Source organism: Sus scrofa, chromosome 9, assembly GCF_000003025.6.
Source record: "Sus scrofa isolate TJ Tabasco breed Duroc chromosome 9, Sscrofa11.1, whole genome shotgun sequence".
Taxonomy (NCBI): domain Eukaryota; kingdom Metazoa; phylum Chordata; class Mammalia; order Artiodactyla; family Suidae; genus Sus; species Sus scrofa.
Genome location: NC_010451.4, coordinates 8,390,978 through 8,411,855, shown reverse-complemented (window position 1 = coordinate 8,411,855; position 20,878 = coordinate 8,390,978). Strand labels below are relative to the sequence as shown.

The 20,878-nt window shown below is 55.1% G+C and overlaps 1 protein-coding gene and 1 long non-coding RNA gene across 2 annotated transcripts in view; both read left to right on the top strand.

Moving 5' to 3' along the window:
- Positions 1–18,246, top strand: part of C2CD3 (C2 calcium dependent domain containing 3) — a 119,234-nt gene extending 100,988 nt beyond the window's left edge. Inside the window, 2 exon segments of the mRNA XM_021062487.1 lie at positions 4,075–4,186; positions 17,546–18,246. Of these exon segments, the coding sequence (XP_020918146.1) occupies positions 4,075–4,186; positions 17,546–17,704 (271 nt within the window). The 3' untranslated portion in view covers positions 17,705–18,246.
- On the top strand, positions 9,692–10,626 carry LOC110255397. Its single transcript, XR_002335530.1, has 2 exons — positions 9,692–9,752; positions 9,791–10,626. It is a non-coding gene; the product is annotated as an uncharacterized LOC110255397 (long non-coding RNA).

Below are 20,878 nucleotides of genomic sequence, written 5' to 3'. Positions count from 1 at the left end.
CCAGCGGGTCTCTTACACCCGGAGGCAGGGCTCTGCATCTAAGGGATGAGACGGTTAACCTCCGCTTTCGGGGAGGGCGGAGAGTCAGGGGTGCGCCGTGCGCTCTTCCCACGTGCCATTTGGTCATCGTGAGTCTTCAAGGTCGGTGTCATTTCTGGTTCGCATGTTACAAAACGGAAGCTCGGAGTTACAGTGACTTGCCTAACACTTAATCCTTTTAAGAAGCGAAGGGATGGGGCCCAGGGAAGGGGAGGTGGGCGCTGTTGAAGTGAACTTGCCCCAGCCCCCCAGGGTGGCAGTGTTGACAGGAGAGGGACATCTGACATCCCGGCTTCCTCCTCTGAAATGCAGGTGGGCGTGTTGTGGGCAAAGGAAGTGACTTGGGACGCTCAGTAGCCCTCACACCTGCAGCCCAACCAGCTGATGAGATCAGCTCACCTGGAAGCCCAGCGGCAGGCGGAGGTTGCTGTGCTGCGGGCAGGTGAAGCGGGCTGCTGTGCCCAATGGAGACCCTTCTCCACCGAAAGTCGGGGGTCCGGCTTTGACCCTTCCAGACCCAGCTCTGTTACCCTGAGGAACTTCGGGCATACAGTTTACGCCTCCGAGCCTGTGGGGTGGAGGTGGTGATCCCTTAGCCACCAGCCTGTGCTCTCCCAGCTAAGTCAGGGACCTTGTCTTCCTCTGTGTCCCCAGACCGTGCGCACAGAGGGATCAGGAAATATCCACGGAGCTGAACTATCACAGTTTCACAGGGTCGTTGCGAAATCAATGAGCAGGAACACGTGCTCACCACACACAGACGCCAGGCCGAGGGAAACCTGGGAGGGGCTGGCACGGCCCCCGGAGAGGCCTCAGGCGTGAAGCGGCTGGGGGCTGAGCGCTGAAAGCGGGCTGCCTGGGTGTTCTTGCCTGGCCTCCTCCATCCTGGCTTCTGACCTTCCCGCCTTTACAGTCAAGCTAGTTGTGCTCAGAATGGTCAGAGGAGGGGCCGTCGCGTGTGCCCAGGTCCTGAAGGTGCGGCTTCTGCTCAGGCCTTCCCAGCTCCCCGTCCTTTCAGAGGTGTTGCCAGGCCTTGTGCTGCATGACGGGGACAGAGGCGCTTCCAAGTCATGAGGTGGGCGACAGCCAGTGACCGTTGGTTCTGGGGCTGTGATGAGATGTGGAGGAAACGCTCGGGGGCGAGGGAAGGAAGCGGCCGTGACTGTTTGGAGGCCCCGGAGAGACAGGAGAGTGGGCCTCACAGATGCACGGGTATCCCGTGGGCGGAGGCAAGTTCTAGTCACAGCGAACTCTGTACGTAGAGGCGAAGGAGCCTGGCTGTGCTTAGAGCCTGGGATGAGCGGGGCCGTGAGAGGTGAGGCAGGGCTGGATCTTACGGCCTTGGATTCTGTCCTATTAACAAATTAAACGTGTTTCCTTATCTGTAAAGCAGAAGTAGTAGTAGTATTTTTCTTGTGGGATTATTGTGGAAATTAAAATAGATTCACAGCATAACCTCCCAGCATAGTGCCTGGTATACAAGGCTCAGTAAACGTTAACCGGGAAGCAGGTGTATGATTGGTCAGGTTTACGTATTACAAAATTTCCCCAGTGCCTTGTAGAGGGTAGATTAGGTCAGGGAGACCGAAGCCGGGTGACCAGGTAGGAAACTTGGGATAATAATAATAATAAAAGATGAAGGAGTTCCCGTCGGGGCTCAGTGGTTAAGGAACCCAACTAGCATCCATGAGGACATGGGTTTGATCCCTGGCCTTGCTCACTGGGTTAAGGATCCAGCGTTGCCATGAGCTATGGTGTAGGTCACAGATGCCGCTTGGATCTGGCATTGCTGTGGCTGTGGTGTAGGCTGGCGGCTGCAGCTCTTATTGGACCCCTAGCCTGGGAACTTCCATATGCTGCAGTGTGGCCCTAAGAAGACAAAAAAGATAAAAGATGAAGAAAGTCTGATCTAAAGCATAGACTGCTTTATTAGGAAGAGGAGGAGGGATTTGAAAGGAACAGATGGGGCAGAGGACAAGAAAGGAGAATAGAAAGTATGACTTAGAGATTTCATTTCTTCCTTTTCTTTTTTTGCTTTTTAGGGCTGCACTTGCGGCATGTGGAGGTTCCCAGGCTAGGGGTCGAATCAGAGCTGCACCTGCCAGCCTGTGCCACAGCCACAGCCACACCAGATCCAAGCGGTGTCTGCGACCTACACCACAGCTCACGGCAATGCCAGGTCCTTAACCCGCTGAGTGAGGCCAGGGATCAAACCTGCATCGTTGTGGATCCTATTCCGGGGAATTCCATGGCTTAGAGATTTCTGACACAAGTTAGGTCATTTACCAGGTAGGGAACAGCGCATTAGGAGTTTGGAGGAAAGGGGGAGATTTTCTTTGTGCACCCATGCCTGTGAGGTGTCCAGGAGAGGCAGACCAGCTGTGAAGGTGGGCATCTCTGGAAAGAGGGCAACGGGGAGAGCGGGGCCAAGGGCGCCCACACGAGCCGGAGCCCTGAGGGTCAGCAGTACGTGAGGGCGGGGGTGCAGACACACTGACGGGGGGCCGGAGGAGAGGCGGGAGTGGTGATCCCCACCCCGATGCCTGAGGCAGGTCCAGCAGGAGGCGCCTGACCTGGATTTGCACGCTTCGGCCTAGGACAGAGCAGAGGTGGGGTGGGAGGCAGGCTTCATGGCGTGAGGGAACCCGTGTCACTTTCTCTCCGCAACTGGAGGAACGAGAACAGCTGGCGTGTGAGAACTGCTGTGTATCAGGCGCCATTGTAAGCACCTTTGCATGTAAATCCATTTCATCTTCAAAAGGTGGAATGATTACATTTGTCTTATAGGTGAAGAACAGACACCAAAAGTGTACTTTCCTGAAGCTACCATCTAATAAGTGGCAGAGGTTACCTGCCGAAGGAGGGCCCGAAGAAGGGTCCTTTTTACTCTTAGAAAAGATGCATTCCGGACACCTCACAGCTACGCTCTTCTTCCCCAGGGTGTCAGCAGCTGTGGGGCCGAGTCCCCAGCAGTCAGAGTGGCAGCAGCAAACGGGCCCTCCCTCAGCCAGGCCCCTGGGGAAGCCTGAGGCCAAAGGGCTCTTGCCCTTCAGGATCTCAGCTCCACCCCCACCTCTGCCGAAGCAGCAGGGACTTGAGCCAAAGCAGGAAATGGTGTCCTTCATTCCTTCAGTAGACATTTGTTGAACAGCTGCTGTGTCCCAGTGACAGGGACATACAGTATGAAGCAGCTCATCTTCACCCTCCTGGAGGCCACGGCCCGACGGGGAAGAGGAGCGATGGACCAGTTTGCATCAGAACCGTACTTGCTGAACAGAAACAACTGGCCCTCAAACAGCTCCCTCCCAAGTGGAATCAGTGCTTTGAGTGAACAAATATTTGTGGAGCACCCTATTCTCAGCAGTGCTGGGTCCCGCCAGAGGATTCAGAGAAATGCAGGATCTGGTCCTGCCTTTTAGGGTTCGCGTCCAGACGGCGGACGGCTGTGCCCACTTTTGCAGAGCCCTTGTTTCTGGAAGTGAGCACAGAACACCCACAGGACAGGTCCTCCTTCAATGCCAGCCACCTCCCTCCAGCCTGAGACACTGCCCCTGGAGCCACCTTCCCACCGTGTCCGGTTGGGGCCAGCAGGCCCTCGGCAGGTGTCATCCAGAGCTTGCTGCCTACCAGGCTGGGGCAGGGCTCCGGGGAACAGGGAGGTAACTGAAAGCAGGACCTGCCTTTGAGAAGCTTAGGGAAGCAAACAGACCCATGTCAAACTAAGTAATCAAGCACTAGCCTGTGTTGCAGACGGCCCTAGACTAGGCAGGAGGGGCCCCTGGGGCCTGAGACTGGGGGGAGGCTTCCTGAAGGAGGCAGGATTTGAACTGACCTGTGAAGTATATAGAGACTGATTTGTTAGGGGCGGGCGGGGCCTTCCAAGCAGAGGGAGCCACTTGAGCAAAGGATTCCTGGGCAGGAATAAGTTGGGGTGGCAGGGGCAGGAGTGAGGGGACAAAGGGGTGATTGAGATGAGAGGCGGTGCTGGTCTGGGAAAGATGTCTAGGTGTGTGCGTCCCTTAACTGCCTTTCCAGCCCGGAGCCCATCGTGGTGCCCAACTTCTTCCTGCCGCCCCGGCAGCTGGAGGCCTCTCTGCGGGTGCTCTCACTGTCTGCAGCTTTGCCACCACCAGCCGCCACAGATCAGGTAAGAAAACAGCCAGCCAACCTGCCGCCTTCCGTAGAGCTGTCGCCTCTTCCGTAAGCATGTACCGCACGCAGAGCTGCCCCAGCCATGTCCTGGAGAGGCAGCAGCAGGGCTCACTCTCCAAGCTTGGAGCTGAGCCTGAGCCGTGGGCTCAGCAGTGAGAGGAGCTCAGGAGAGGCGAGCAAGAGCAGCTGTGTTAAGAGCGAGGGCGTCATCAGCTAAGGTGACAGAAGAGACAACACAGAAGCATAAAAGTAGGACTCGGCCAAGGAGCGGATCCTGAGTGCTGTGGGAGCTCCAGCTAAGCAAAGGTGGGTTTGAACGGAGGAAGCTTCTAACGAGATGCATCCTGGGGCGCCCCTGGCAGGTGAGTAAGGTCTGGATGAAGGGAGAGAGGGCTAACAAAGCAGCTCGAAACGATTCATCACGCAGCTGAGTTAGGTGGTTGGAACCTTGGTGCAAATCCCCGCTCTCCTCTTTTCTGCCTTGGCACAGCACCTGACCTTTCCGGCACATGGCAAGAAAATAATATCTACTACTCTCGTCATTCAGCCTGTAATTCGTATTTCAGGTGACTGTGCTGTAAATAGCACAGGCATTGTGCTGGCTGCTGAGCATAGAGTAGTAAATAAAGCAAATACCCCGTCCTAATGATTGCGTTCAGTAAGTCAAAAGGATATGCACACATATTTACAGATTGCGATGAGGACTGGATGCTTTGGGAAAGAACTGGCTCTCTGAGGAGCAGTGTTTGAAGCTCTTTATAGTAACGCATTAGTTCAGCAACCTAATGAACTGTCCCTAAATTAAGATGAAACAATTCCCGTTGTGGTACAGTAGTAACAGACCCTACTAGTATCTGTGAGGATGCAAGCTCCATCCCTGGCCTCACTCGGTGGGTCAAGGATCTGGCTTTGCCTCGAGCTCTGGTGTGGGTCACAGACTCAGCTCAGGTCCCGTGTGGCTGTGGCTGTGGTGCAGACTGGTGGCTACAGGTCTGATTCGACCCCTAGCCTAAGAACTTGTGTATGCCACAGTTAAAGCCCTAAAAAGACAAAAGACAAAAAAAAAAAAAAAAAAAAAAAGGAAACTGAAGCACAAAGAGATGAAGTAACTTGCCTACACAGGCAGTAAGTGGCAGAGCCAGAATTGGAACCCAAGCATGCTGGTTTCGAAATCTGTGCCGTTCTGGGAAAGAAGCACCAAGCCCCTGCCTTGCGGCACTTTTAAAAAATTTGTTTTAGAGATAGTACATGCTGTGAGCAAAGTGTTTCAGCTTGTTAATTATAATAGCTGGGAGTTCCCGTCATGGATCAGCAGTGAACCTGACTAGGCTCCCTGAGGACGCATGTTCAATCCCCGGCCTTGCTCAGTGGGTTAAGGATTTGGCATTGGCGTGAGCTGGTTGCAAACGTGGCTTGGATCCCATGTGGCTGTGACTATGGTGTAGGTTCCTATTTGACCCCTAGCCTGGGAATTTGCATAGGCTGCAGATGTGGCCCTAAAAAAACAAACAAAAAAATTAGTATTAGGAATAATAGTTATTCTTAGGGACAATAGCTCATCCCTACTTAATGCTTACTATGCTAGGCATTATTCTAAGCACTGCACATGTGTAAACCAATTTAATTCTCCCAAGAACTCAATAAGAAGGGTGCTGTCATTTGGGGGTTTGGGGGGCTAGGCCCACGGCATGCAGAAGTTCCCGGGCCAGAGATTGAACCTGTGCCACAACAGTGACAACACTGGATCCTTAATCACAGCCACCAGGACACTCCAAGGGGTACTATTGTTATCCCCATTTAATAGATAAGAAAACTGAGGCTCAGAACTTCCCATACAGGCCTACAAGGAATTGTAGTTTCTATTCTATATAGAAACCAAGACACATAAAGGTTAGGTGGGTTGTCACCTGCCCAGGGTCTCCTAATCAGTAAGTAAAAATAAGATGGCTCCAAACTCTGTGCTTTCCATCTCACTACTTTTTAAAATTTTTTTGTTATAGCTGATTTACAATATTATCTCAATTTATGCTGTACAGCGAAGTGACCCAGTTATGCGCATATATACAGTCTTTTTCTCACATTATCCTCCCTCATGTTCCATCACAAGTGATTAGATGTAGTTCCCTGTGCTGTACAGAAGGATCTCATTGCCTATCCACTCCGAATGCTATAGATTGCATCTCCTAACCCCCGAACTCCCCATCCCTCCCCGTCGCCAACCACATGTTCTCCAAGTCCATGGGTTTGTTTCTTTTCTGTAGATAGGTTCATTTGTGCCATATATTAGATTCCAGATATGTGATATGGTATTTGTTTTGCTGCTTCAGACTGATTTCACTTTGTATGATAATCTCTAGTTCCATCCACATTTGTGCAAATGGCATTATTTTATTTTTTTTATGGGTGAGTGATATTCCATAGTGTATATGTACCACATCTTCTTAATCCAGTCATCTGTCAATGGACATTTAGGTTGTTTCCATGTCTTGGCTGTTGGGAATAGTGCTGCAGTGGACATAAGGGTGCATGTATCTTTTTCATGGAAAGTTTTGTCCGGATATATGCCCGGGATTGGGATTGCTAGGCCATATTGTGGTTGTGTATTAAGTTTTCTGAGGTCCCTCCGTCCTGTTTTCCAAAGTGGTTGTACCAGTTTACATTCCCACCAGCAGTGTGGGAGGGCTCCCTTTCCTCCACACCCTCTCCAGCATTTGTTATTTGTTGACTTAGTAATGATGGCCATTCTGACCAGTATGAAGTAGTGCCTCATTGTAGTTTCGATTTGCATTTTAATAATTAGTGATGTTGAGCATTTTTTCATGTGCTTGTTATCTATCTGTATGTCTTTGGAGAAATGTCTCTTCAGGTCTTCTGCCCATTTTTTTGCTGTCATCACATGAGTTTGTATACTTTGGAAATTAAGCCCTTGTCGGTTGCGTCATTTGATTTCCATTATTCTATCTTCCAAATCACTGTTTCATTCCTCTGCATTATTCATTCTGCTCTTTAACTCAGATTGCATCTCTGCAGATTAATTTTCTAATTTTTCTTGGCTCCTCCATATACTTTCTGGTTCCTTTCTAAAGTGATCTGCATTACTGTTCGTATCTGCTCTCAATTCCTTCGTATACTCTTAATCTTTCAGTATTTTCACTATCTCCTTTTTGAACTTGGTGTCTCTTAGACTGCAGAGGTCTGTTTCATTGTTTGCTCCTTTTGGGGGACTCTGGGCATGGTTCCTGAGCTGCTTCACTGGGGCTTATATTTTTCTTATTTATCTCCTCTTGCCTGTCCCATATGCACGTCAGCACTTATGCTAGGGTCTCAGGGCTGTCCAGCACCAAACACAAGCTTTTGAGCAAGATACCTATGAAGTGAAATACTGGATCTGCTATGTGACTAAGTGATCTGGAGAAAATGACCACTTTCTGCATCTCAGTTTTGTTGTCAGGTTGTGTGTTTTAGGGCTTCCCAGGCAGCATGTAAAAATTCCCAGGTTTGGGGTCGAGTCAGAGCTACAGCTGCCTGCCTCGGCCACAGCCACACCAGATCCGAGCCACGTGTGGCCTACAGCACAACTCACGGCAACGCTGAATCCTAACCCACCGAGCAAGGCCAGGAATTGAACCCGTGTCCTCAAGGATACGAGTCGGGTTTGTTTCCCCTGAGCCATGATGGAGTCCCGCCCGAGGAAGGGAGGCGTGTGAGCGATTGTGTTTGAGCCATCAGCCCTTCGAACACGACCACTGTTCCGGCTTTTGTGTTTCTGCCTTCATGAAGTGCCAGCTCCCTGGTTGGGGGGGGACATTTATTATCGTCGATATTTTAAGTGTAGGATACAAAGCGTGGGAGAGGGAGAAATAAGAGTGTTGACTTCAAGGGCAAAGCTGGTTTGGAGAAGAGACGTCTCATACACTTTGCAGCCTTTTTTCTCTCTTGCCCACAGCAAAACTCCACTGTTTTTTTTTTTTTTCAAAGATATTTTTTTTCGCTTAAGAATCCTAACTTGGAGTTCCCGTCGTGGCGCAGTGGTTAACGAATCTGACTAGGAACCATGAGGTTGCAGGTTCAATCCCTGTCTCGCTCAGTGGGTTAAGGATCCGGCGTTGCCGTGAGCTGTGGTGTGGGTCGCAGACGCGGCTCGGATCCCGCGTTGCTGTGGCTCTGGCGTAGGCCGGTGGCTACAGCTCCGATTCAACCCCTAGCCTGGGACCCTCCATGTGCCGCAGGAGTGGCCCTAGAAAAGGCAAAAAGACCAAAAAAAAAAAAAAAAGAACCCCAACCTGAGTGTTTAGCATTTTAGAACCATCACTCCACATTTTACCGCCTTCTGCCGTTTCTGATGAGAAGCAGCCCTCATTCTTGTTGTCGCCCCAAATGCAGTATGACCTTTATTCTTTGGCTGCTTTTAAAGTTTTCTCTTTGGTTTTCAAGTTTTCCTACACCGTTCATGGTTGTGAAGGCAGGGCTGGGATGGGGGAGGAAGCACACATAGGAACTAGGTTTTATTTCTCGGGCTGGGGCGTGGGTTTACACATGTTCATTTTTATCATGCTTCATAGTTTACACATGTTACGCATTTGGTACGTTACACAATGAAATCACAAAATCGTATGTAATTTAACTTTGTAGAAGGATTGAATGGTGATGAAATGGAGACATCAACTTCTATAGCTTTGGCTGTGACTGTGGAGCAGCAGTATAGGGTGGTGAGTGGAGTAGCATCTGAGATAAGGGCAGGGTTTTGGTTTGGGCTTTTATATGAGAAAGGCTGCTGCTTTCTGTACGCCACTGCAGTGACCCGTGGAGAAGGTTCAGGCGAGGGAGGGAGAATAAAAAGAACAGTCCTCGGTTGGAGAGGGCATGAGATCCACATCCTTCTGAGAAAACAGAAACAGCCTGTGGCATGCAGGCCGACAGAAGAGGCTGGGAAGACAGGTACTGGAGTGGGTGGGATTGGAGGGGCGATAGGGTTCCGCTGTGTGATGGACGCGTGTTTCCTGTCTCCTGTTTTCGGTTATATTTCAGGCACAATCAGCAGTTCAAAGTGAGAGGTAGACAGGGCAGGGCAGGAGGCCTGCCTTTTACCCCCAACTTGAGGATTCCGTCTTCCTAAGGCCCTGAAGGCTCAAGGCGAGCATTGTGAGAGGCTGCTGGGCTCAGCTCAGCCAGTGTCCCAGGACAAGCTCTGTACTGCAGCTCACTCGCTTCAGGGCCAGGGCACGCGCCCCATGCCTGAAATAGGAGCAGGCTGGTAAGTGAGGGCCGGTTACCCTGGCTTCCCCAAAGATCTCAGGGGAGCCGAAGCCTTCACCCACATCAAAAAGAGGCCCCTGAGCCTAGAACCCTCCCAGCCAGTCTCCACTGTCCGCACATGTGAAACCAGTGTTCCCCCCCCCCCCGCAGTATCGTGGATACACGTCTCTGTGTGACCTTGGTCAAGTCTTCTGATCTTTCTGAATCTGTCATCTGTCACGCGGTGTTATCCGGGCCTCAGAATGCTTGTACCCTAGAGCACCAGGTGTCACAGAGGGGGCGTGATTTGTACCCTAGAGCACCAGGTGTCAGAGGGGGCGTGATTTGTACCCTAGAGCACCAGGTGTCACAGAGGGGGCGTGATTTGTACCCTAGAGCACCAGGTGTCACAGAGGGGCGTGGGGGCGGCTCCCAGCCCTCCTTCCTCATGACTGGTCTTATGGTGTCACCCCTTCACGAAGCAGAGGAAGGAGGATCGTAGGCCTAGTGGCATATTTGCAATTACTTAACGAGTCCATCAAGTTCTGCTGCCTCTGCCTTCTCTTTCCGGTGATAAAGTGCCTCTTCCCTGAGGGCTTCAGGATTTAATTCATAGTTACTTCTAATTCTGTTTAGCTGCCTGGGGCAAACTATTGTTACCAACTTCCCTAAAAGGGAGGTAGAGGATGAGACAGCACTATCGATACATCTTGTTCTCTCCTGACTTGTATCTTCTGCTTTTTGCGGGGGTGGAGGGCACACCTGCAGCATATGGAGGTTCCCAGGCTAGGAGTCTAATCAGAGCTGCAGCCGCTGCAGCCACAGCCACTCCAGATCCGAGCTGCATCTGCCACCTACACCACAGCTTACAGCAACGCTGGACCCTTAACCCACTGAGTGAGGCCAGGATCGAACCCACAACCTCATGGTTCCTAGTTGGATCGTTTCCGCTGCACTACGATGGAACTCCATTCTTTGGGAGAATCTTAACCACTCCAATTACTTCAGTTATTTATAGTTTGCTGACTCAAATCTTCCTCTCCAACCTAATTTCTCTGCCATGCTGCAGACACACGTGGATTTGACTGCATCCTAGAAGTCTTTTCCTCGCTGTGTGACAAACTTGAGCTTGTCATCTTCTGTCACGGACCCCGCTACGCGTCCACTCCCTAGCCCAGTAAACCCAGCTCAGTAAACCCAGCCACCGTGGTAGTTATTCCCGCCAGAGCATCTGTGCCGGGCTCCCCCCTCCTCCTCCATCTCCCCGAAACCAACAGCCAGTCCATTAACAAGGCCCGTTACTTCTGTCCCCCGAATGTCACCTGTCACTTCTCACCAGTCGTTACCCAGTCCCAGTCACCTCCCCCAGGACGGCCTCTAACTAGTCTCGCTCCTGCTCGCGCTTTCCCTGCCCTGCCGGCTCCGTGCTGCGGCTGGTGAGACCACCCCTGTGAACCGGGCAGCTGTGATCCGACTTTTACCCACTTTACCTGCAGCAGAGGGAGGGGCGCTTCCAGATTGTCAAAATCAAAAAACCCTCCAAATTCCTAAGCCAGTTATTCAGCCTGGCCTCTTGGCAGCGGGGGGCACGGTTGATCTGTCCTTCCAGCGTTTTCTCCACTTCCTTCTGCAGCCTCAGTGCCTCGTGCTTCTCCTCCCTTGTGGCTGCTGCCACTCAGCCTGCTCTGCCGGTTCTCCTGCAGTTCCCCTGCCTGTTAATGTAGGGGTGACGGGGTGTGGTCTTCTAGCTTCACTGTTTACACTTACTTTCTAGAGGAGCCCGTCTGATCTCAAGGCTCGAAACCCCCTCTCTACGCTGCAGACTCCTAGTGGTTCTCTTCGCCCAGACATGGCCTCTGAACCCTAAGCTCCCAGGTCCAGCCGCCGCCGCAGCGCCTCCGCGGGCGGTCTGGTCACTCACACTCAGCACCTCCCAGCTCCGCTCCAGATTCTGTCCCCAGTCTTCCCCTTATTATCTCACTCAGTGGATACTCTGTCCTCGATTAGTTGTTCGGGCCGTGCCCCTTGGAAGCCGGCTTCCCTGATGCCTTGACGCCCAGGCCACCAGGAAACTCTGGGAGTTCTACCTTTCAATCCAAATCTGACCACTGCTCCCCACTCCCACTATTACCTGGTATAACTGTCGTCATTCTCTTGCCTGGATTGTTGCCAGAGCCTCCTAACTTGCCTCTCGGCTTCTGTTCCCTGGCAGTCCGTTCACTCCCCATACAGTATCCTGGTAAGTTTTTAAGGTGTTAAGTCAGTCATCAAACGAATCATGTGACTTCTCCACTCAGAACCCCCCAGTAATTTACTGTGACTAGGAGAGCCCTCGGCGGGCCTGACGACAAGCCAGACACAGGGAAAGTCGTTCCAGTCTCAAACTTGAAATGTACACCTTTCAGCAAATTACAAAGCCACGGTCCTGAGGTAGGTCCCTGGGGGAGTCGGCTTTGCACTTGAGCTCCACCAGCTCACCACATGCCTCTCCTGCTTCGAGAGCTGAACTGGTGCCCTGGGCCCTGTCTTCCAGGAGCTCCCAGTTCCTGGAGAGGCACTGGCCACCAAACCAGTCACTCTCTCCAGTGACATTAGCCTATATTAGTAATTAAATAAACATAGATAAAGGGTTTTTCTCCAAACTTTGAATTTAGGATTCCAAGAAGGTTTTTTTGAACAGTTGTATCTTACCATTCCATAGTGCAGTCTGGAGACTTTCCTGGAGCCCCAGCACTAGCGCTTCAGGAGCTGTAGAGCTGACATGACTAAATAGAAGAACACTTTAAAAAGACAATAAGGAAGTTCCCATTTTGCACAGCAGAAATGATTCCAACTAGTATCCATGAGGATGCGGGTTCGATCCCTGGCCTCGCTCAGTGGGCTGGGAGCTGTTGTGTGGGTCACAGATGCGACTTGGCTCCTCTGTTGCTGTGGCAGTGGTGTAGGCCAGCAACCGTAGCTCCAGTTTGACCCCTAGCCGGGAACTTCCATATGCTGTAGGTATGGCCCTAGAAGATCAAAAATAAAAAATAAAAAGACAGTGAGTACAGAGAAAGGAAGACAGAGCCACGTGAAATGGCTTGAATAGAGTTCAGCAAAGATGAGGAAAAGGCTTTGCAGACTGGATTTGGAGAAACGAAACCTCCCAGAGAATCAACGGAATTTGGTAACTGGGGGGTGCAAACTGTGAGAGAGGTCAGAGCTGGGGTGCACAGCCTGGACTAAGGTAGTCTGGACAGAAAGAGTCAGAATTGCCGAGAAGGAGCTGCCCTCTGAGCCCCTGGGGCAGCCGCAGGCCAGGGCCTGGCCCCTTGCTCACGAGGCTTGCGTGCGTGTCGGAGGCAGGGGGTCGGAGCAGAGGCCAGGCCCAAGCATCCCCTTGAGAACCCCGAGCCGCACAGCCCCATCCCACCCTTGGGCTCTTACCTCCACGCCACCCGACCATGGCGTTTCAGAGCCCCCGGTCGAGGCCCGGAGTGGGAGCCGAGTCGGCAAAGCGGGTTTCTTGCCCTGGCTCTGCTGCGGGCCCCCGCAGTGCTGAACCAGGCCTGGGGAGGCCACAGACTGAATCTGTGCCTGTAACCCCACTGCTCCTAGCAGGTGCGGTCTCTGAATCCAGACAGCCCAAGTTCAGAGCTGAGCTTTGGCCCCGTCTAGCTGTGTAACCCGGGCAAGCTCCCCAGCTCTCCCGTGCGTCCCTTCCTTTATCTGAAAAATGGGCTTAACGGTACCTACCTGTAGTCCTGGACGGGTGGCTGAGCAGCCGCTTTTGGGGCAAGAGGCCTCATCTCTTTTAGCTCCCAAGGCTGTAGCCCTCCGCAGAGCCCCAGGAGGAGACCCAGAGGTCAGAAGGTTTCTGCTCTAGGGCCACGCAAAGCTTTGGGGAGGAGAGAGCTCCCTGGCCAAGGGTGTACAGCAGTCAGGGGAAGCACGCAGACCGGGCTGGTGCCTTCCCCCGCCCCCCCGGCCCAGAATGCAGCTTGGCAGCCCCGTGAGGAAGGGCCACGGGAATGCTGGGCAGGTGCAGGGCTCAAGTTGCCTGCACTGCTCTGAGGCCAGAGTTGGGGAGGAGCCAGGAGCTCCAGGGGGGCCACGTTAACCCTTCCTTCTCAGGAACCTGGCCTCAGGAGCCCTCTCACTGGCAGGCCATGGGTTCGCACAGTTGAGGGGTCTTAATCGAGTCAGGCCTCTTTATTGTGTAGGTGAGGAGACCGAGGCTAGGGCTGAGGGGTGACCCATGCCCCCCACGGAATGGGTCCCAAGTCAGGGACACCTTCTTGGAAGAAGGAAAGGGGGTGCTGAGGGAGGAGGGAGCTTGGCGGTGGTGACAGCCACGTGACGTGGTCAGATTCAGGCTTTGCCCCTCCAGGCTAGGCCCCCATCTGTGTCCTGTCCTCACCCCCCGCCCCAGCCCCTTTGTGTATCTGCCGAGTTTGCTACCCTCTTGTGCGCAAGGAAGTCCAAATGCCAGCCTGGGTGAGGGCGCAGGGAGCCGCTCCCGGGCAGGCGGGTGGCCAAGGGGGTGAAAGGCCGCCGGGCCTCCCGTCACTGGAGCAGCGGTCAGCTGGCAACCCCACCTCGCCAGCCGGAGCCAGGCAGCTGTTCACGTTCAGTTTCAGCACCTCACCAAGCTTTGCTTCTCGCTCCTGACTCAGTGCTCATGTCACAGAAGGGAGCTTCTCTGGAAAAACAAGACTTCAGTCCTGCTGCCAGGCCAGGGGCCCACAGGGCAGAGGCCTGGGTGCGGGGAGAGGGTGGCCTGGCCTGGCCCCTTGGGCTCGCCGCTGGCGTCGGCTCTGGCTTCAGCTTAGCCCTGTGCTTTAGAAGACGTGCTTGGCCACGGCCTGGGTCGCATTTGAGTTGTGTTTCAGCTTCACGGTAGACCAAGGGCAGAGAGGCAAACAAGGCCTCAGCTCCACTTATAATGAAGATACCGAGACCCAGAGGGAGACCCCGCCTGGCCGTGAGCGAGTGGGGCAGGAGGACAGGGCCCCAGACTGGTGTTCTGTCCCCTCCTCGCCTCTCAGACGGTCCCAGGGACGCCCTGAGGCAGGGATGAGCCTGCACCTGCCAGGCTTCTGAGAGCTTGGGGTCTGTTCGGGGGGCGCCATCCAGGTACTGGATGGAGGGAACCAGAACACAGGGGCTTGGATCAGATCACAGATCCGCTCTCGGTACCTGCAGTCAGCCGGGCCCATCTCCACTACTTTCCCAGCAGGGAAACTCCTTCCTCACTCCTTTGCTCGGCCGTGACTCCACCTGGAACACCCCCGAGTCGTCTTTGTTCACATTCCGCCTTTATGTTGTTTCCAGTCCGTCTTCCGTGTATGACACCTGCTCCCCGGACCCAGGGCCCCTGCAGCCCCTCAGGCCGATGAGCATGCTGCCATGTGGGCGCCTCCTGCCCCCCCCCAGAAGGCTGAGGCTCCTCAACCACAGGCCATGGGGAGTCTGTTCGTGCCCCCAGAGCTCCAGCAGGAACGTGGGGATACTTTCCGAGGACTGGTTAGTACACGTTGGGCGTCCCTGCTCGGGGCAGCCTCACCTCTACCGGCCCCTCCAAGCTTGTGTCTTAGGGCAGCAACACTGATGAGAAAAGAAACCTTACTATTGCTGTTTTTTTCAGACCCTACTGAGGTCAGCAAAAGCCGCATGCTGCCCAGTGTGTGTTCTGTCCTGCCACACCTCCGCCCTGCCCAGTCGCTGGGCCTGGCCCATGCAGATAAGGGCCCCTGGGTTATTGGCCGGGTGTGGTGCCGGTTCCCAGCCAGCAGGTGCAGGACTGCACTCAGGCTGTTCCCTCCAGTGTAGTGACCTCCCCCCACCACCACCCCTGCTGCAACCCAGCCCATCTCGGGTCCCACCTTCTGCAAAGCCTTCCCTGTCCTTCCCAGCTGTCTTGCTCTTTCGGCTCCCAAGCTCCGAGTTTCATCTCTGATGGCTGGGTAGATTTGGTGTCCGTCTTCTTTCTAGCTTGAGCAACCACTGGTTCTGGAATGAATGAGAGAGATATTTGCTGGAAGAGCTATCTCCTCCCCAACTAATTTCAGCCTCTGGTCCCAGTGGCTTGGACCCACCCACTCACGAGTCTAGCAGCTCCCAAGCTCCTGTCTTGGACCCATCCCAGTGGGTCCAAGCAACAGACTGAGTCCCTGACCTGCAGGGCGCCCACTCTGGAGGCAGAAGGGATCAGGCAGTGGCTGGGTGACTGGCCTCCCCGGCTGAGGCATCATGGGGTACAGGTGTCTCCCCCATATTTCAGAAAGAAGGACTGCAAACACCAGCATCTTTTTCCCCCTCTTAACCTCAGCCTGCCTGGAAGATGGGCTGTGTGTTCTCACCTCTGCTGGGTATGCCCCAGCGGTGCTATGCTCTTGGCTCTCAGGCCACCCTGCCCGTGGGCCATCTGGCGGTAGGCACCCTTGGCGTTTAGAATTCTGGATTTGGCGTTTCCGTCGTGGCGCAGCAGAAATGAAGCTGACTGGGAACCATGAGGTTGCTGGTTCAATCCCTGGCCTCGCTTAGTGTGTTAAGGATCCAGTGTTGCTGTGACCCCTAGCCTGGGAACCTCTGTGTGCCATGGGTGCTGCCCTAAAAAGCAAATTTTTAAAAATGTTAAAAATTAAAAAAAAAAAAAAAATCCAGGAGTTCCCGTCGCGGCACAGTGGAAACGAATCTGACTGGGAACCATGAGGATGAGGGTTTGACCCCTGGCCTCACTCAGTGGGTTAAAGATCTGGCCGCAGACGCGGCTTGGATCTGGCCTTGCTGTGGCTGTGGTGTAGGCCAGCAGCAACAGCTCTGACTCGACCCCTTGCCTGGGAACCTCCACGTGCCACAAGTGCAGCCCTGAAAAGCAGAAAAAAAAGATTTCCAGGTTGGCAGGGACCCTCCAGGCTGCCTGACTTCCATCCCCTTTAACCCATCTTGGGAGATAAAGAAACAAAGGGAAGAAGGGGCCGCTGAACGTGACTGATCCCAGAAGCAGCTCCAGCTGCAGCGTCACAAGCGGCAGGAAGTCGGCTCAGTCTCTAGGGTCTTCGCCAGGTGCAGTCTCAGCGCCTAGGGATTCGGACCCATCAGCTCAGGACGGCCCTGGGATTGGGGGCCTGGGAAGAAATACCACCCACAGGGCAGGCTGCAGGCTGTGAGGGCGACTCCCACGTCCTTCCAGCACCGCCTCTTCCTCTGCTCAGCCTCCACCTCTTCCCGGGGCCTTGCTCTCAGCTGTCCACCTGGGGTGGCTTTCCTGGGTCCTGTGAGCTGCTCCAGAGCAGGAATCTGGCACAGAGTAAGCACGAGAAAGTCGAACACAAGAGATGAATTGGGGAGTTCCCAGTGTGGCTTAGCAGGCCAAGAACCCAACTAGCATCCACGAGAACGCAGCTTTGATCCTCGGGTTAAGGATCCAGCATTGCTGTGAGCTGCAGTGTAAGTCACAGCCGTGGTTTGGATCTGGTGTGGCTGTGGTGTAGGCGGCAGCTATAGTTCCGGTGTGACCCCTAGCCTGGGACCTTCCGCGTGCCAGAGGTGCGACCCTAAAAAGACAAAAACAAAAAAAGCAAAAAGTGGGGGTTGAATGAGCAAATGGGCGAGTCATAGAGAAGCCCGGAGACCAGGCTGTCCTAACCCAAATGCTCGCCCCTTAAAGGGGGGTCAGTGCGACCCCGTCAGCCCGAGACGGGGAGAGGTTGGGCAGTGGGGCCGTGGGTCCCCAAGGGCGTGCAGACCAGCGTCTTCTCCCTGGCAGGGTCACACGGCACAGTCACATTTCAGGGGACACATGGCTCGTCTAGTCCCATGAAGAGAAGGGCTATCCTGGGGGGACCGCCCTCCGCCAGAGGCGCAGAAGGAGCCTGGCCAGGGGTTGCGTCTTAGCTCTGCTGCTCTGAGCTGAGTTATAACTGAGTTATTCCACCTGAGCTGAGGTTTTCTCTGTGACACAGCAGCCACGTACCAAGCTGTGGGGTCGCGGTCAGGGCTACACACGCTCAGGGGTAGAAGGGGCTTTGTAAGCCGGTCAGCTCGGGACTGGTCTTGGCTCAAAGACTAGAAGCTGAGAGTCAAGATGTGTCAGCCGCATGCACAGTGCTAACCTTGCCGACCCCTTTCTCTCCAGGACAAGAGCGAGGCCACCAAGGGAGCCCTGTCCCCGAGGCCGTGTCACCCCCGACCCAACTCACTGCCTCCCACCCTGCCTGAGGAGGAAACTCGCAGGATCGCACGGATATTTTCTTCCCGATGCTCCCGGAAAGAGCCCTGCAGCCCAGGGGACTGAGGCGAGGGCCCGCACAGCTCCCTCGGCCTCGGCCGGCGACCCTCGGGGCTGAGAAAGCCCTGAAGCCACCGCCAGCCTGCTCCGCGGCCCCAGGGCCCGGACACGAGAAGCCCCCGGCCAGCCGGTCCCGCTGCCAGGCGTGCGTGGCGAGGCAGAGGCTGGAACCCGCGTTCCTGTGCCCGAGTGGCCGCCTCGGCCGTGAGCAAGGGCCGGGCAGGTCCTCGCGGCGTCGGTCGCAGAGCCTCCGCTGTCCTCGGTCGGACGCGGGGCCGCTTTGCCTTGGGGTCCGGGCCGGGCGGGGGGAGAGGTCGTGCTTGGAGCCTGGGCGGGAGGGCTCGGGCCGCCCCCACGTCAGCTGCTTTCTAGCTGGCGTGCACCCTGTTGAATTGATCAGAAGGAGGAGGGAGGGAGACGGACCCCCTTCAAACTTGGTATCCGATCGATCGTCTGCGGTTCTGACCTTGCTCGTAACTTACTGTTTTCAGCAGCTGTGAAGGTCGGCGCCCCTGCCTGTGTTTGAATAAAATCCCATCGGTGTTTGTGTTCGGTGCACAAGTGCTTTGCCGGGGCTGCGGTGGGGGGGCCTGCGCTCCAACAGCCAGAGAGAAGCCTTGACAGCCTTGGAGAAGCTTGGAGACGCGACTCCTGACTCCCCCAGAGATGAGGGTGACGCCTGGTATTTCCTCTGCTGGCACCTCAAGTCTGTCAGCAAAGTGAGGGGCTCTCCTGGCACAGGCCGCTCAGAACCCCCATCTCACCGGGAGGAGTTGGGAGCTCTGGCACCGACTATCAGCCTCCAAACGTTGGAGCGACCCCCCTAGACAGGCCTGCGGGGAGGATTAGAAAGGGGCTGCAGGGAGTTCCCTTCACAGCTCAGCAGTTAACAAACTCGACTAGGAGGTTGCGGGTTCGATCCCTGGCCCCACACAGTGGATTAAGAATCAGGTGCTGCCATGAGCTGTGGTATAGGTTGCTGATGTGGCTTGGATCTGGCACTGCTGTGGCTGTGGTGTAGGCCGGCAGCTACAGCTCCGATTCAAGCCCTACTCTGGAAACTTCCATAGGCCACCGGGGCAGCCCTAAAAAAGAAAAAAAAGAAAAAAGGGGCAGAGGTGTGTGGAGAGGTTGGGCGGGAAGGTTGGAAGGGCGCTCGCATGGAGGGCCCCACTTTGCACCCCCAAACTCGGGTCGCTTCACTTAGTCCTCAGAACGACACTATAACCCACATATGTTAATTCCCATTTTATAGGTAAACTGAAGCTGAATGAAGCGACTTGCCTCTATTCGTGTACCTAGGACGTAACCAGACACCCCCAGACGTGTCAAGGCTCCTGTGCCCCGGGTACAGTTAAGGGCTGGGAATTCAGGGGAAACCACGGGGGCAGAGCAGTCAGGCCTTCCTGTGAGTCCGGGGGCGGGGGATGCCCAGGGAGGGACCACAGGGCGTTCGGGTGCAAGCAGCCGGGGAGAGAGCAGAGAGGGGGCTGGCCCTGCCACCTCCCCCGCTAGGTCCCCTCCAGCCTGACTGTCGCCTCATCTGCAGAGCGAACATAAAACCCCAGCTTCCGAGGGCTGTCGTGAAGATGACATTTGTGAAAGTGCTTCGCCTACGCTTGGCGGGAGCCCGGGAAGAGGTCAGCCCCTCACCCCCGGAGCCAGTCAGTCAGTAGGCAAAGCGCACCGCTGACCGTGCGATGGGCAGGGCATGCCCCAGAGAGCACGGGTGACGCGGGAACCCGAGGCAAACCACGTGCCCTCCGCACTGGTCAGATGCCCTCAGAACAGGGTGTCCCTCTTCGTCCAGCCCCTAACACTTCAGCTGCCAGCTCCCCCTCCCTGGTGTCTCCCTCTCAGCTCACCAGCCACCTGCCCGCCAGAAGCTTTCAAGGCTGAGGTCTCTGCCCACCCCACCACCCCCAGGGCCGCAGAGAACCTCCCGAGGGGCAGCCGGGGCACAGGCCTGAGGGTTAAGCCTCAGATGGAGAATCCCTTTTAAACCCTGCCCCGGCTCCTGTAAATAACTTGAGCAGAGTCAGCTGAGGCCGAGGCTACGGGAGGACAGGCGTGGCTCCCGCACAGGCTGAGAGCAGCCTCCAGTGACACAGACACACCGGGAGGGTCGAAAGGCCCAGATGCTGCGCAGCAGGTGTTACTTACCAGGATCTTCTCCCCCAAGCTGGACGTGGTTTGAGAGACACCCCACTGAGCACATGGCACAGGCTAAGGGCACCAGGGACATGTTTGTTCCCACCGTTACCAACAACTAGCTGGCGTCTCCCCACTTCCCTTTGAGCACCCCCTCCGTAGAGCCCTGAACGTGGGTGTTTCTGAGCACCCAGAGGCTGGCTCATCTCAGCCCATAGCAGCCTGCTTTGGACCTTGTGGCATAGGCTGGATTTGGGGGGCAGGGAGCCAAAGCCTACAGGCCTGGCCTTGCCCTCACAGGGCTCCCAGGCCCTCGTGAGCAGAGCCTCCCGCCCTCCCGGGTTCTCCAGGGCCTGCCGCCTCCTTGTCTGGGTTCCTACTCGTCCCCCTTCCCCACCTCCTGGCTGCCATTTTCCAGTGGAGCCAAGAACCTACTTCCGGAACCCTCCCCACCTGAGCAGCCCTAGCAGCCCCTTGCCTTATAGGGCTAACGCAGTTGCCTGTTCTGCTGACCTTAGGAAGGGCCTGGTCCAAGGAGGAGACCTTTGACTTAGTGTCTGGACGTGTGACCACTTGCGCCACGGCCGTGGCTCTGTGCCCAAGTCCAGAAACAGCCTCTGCCGCCACATCTGCCTCACCCAGTTAACTCCCGCACCCTCCCACCTCTCTCCCCATCTCCTCCCCTGACCCCTTCTGCTCCCTCCTCTTTCCACAGTCACTTGTTCCCAGGTTCACATGTACCCAATGCTTAATTAACCTCAGGGCCGACCGACAGAGCTTAGAGTGGCTGCTGCAAGAGACCCTTCCCGCCCTGCCCCCCACACCTCCCCAGATCCCTTTGCTCCAGTCCTGTCCATGCTGAAGCCTCCAGGCGTCATTTCCTGAAGAATCATGGTCACAGCAGATAGGCCCAAAGTACATGATGATTTCCAGGCTGGAGGTCAGGCCCTGCCGCATAGGTGAGCTGTATGACCTGGCTAAGTCACTGTCCTTCCCTGAGACTCAGCCTTCTCCTCTGTAAAATAAGCA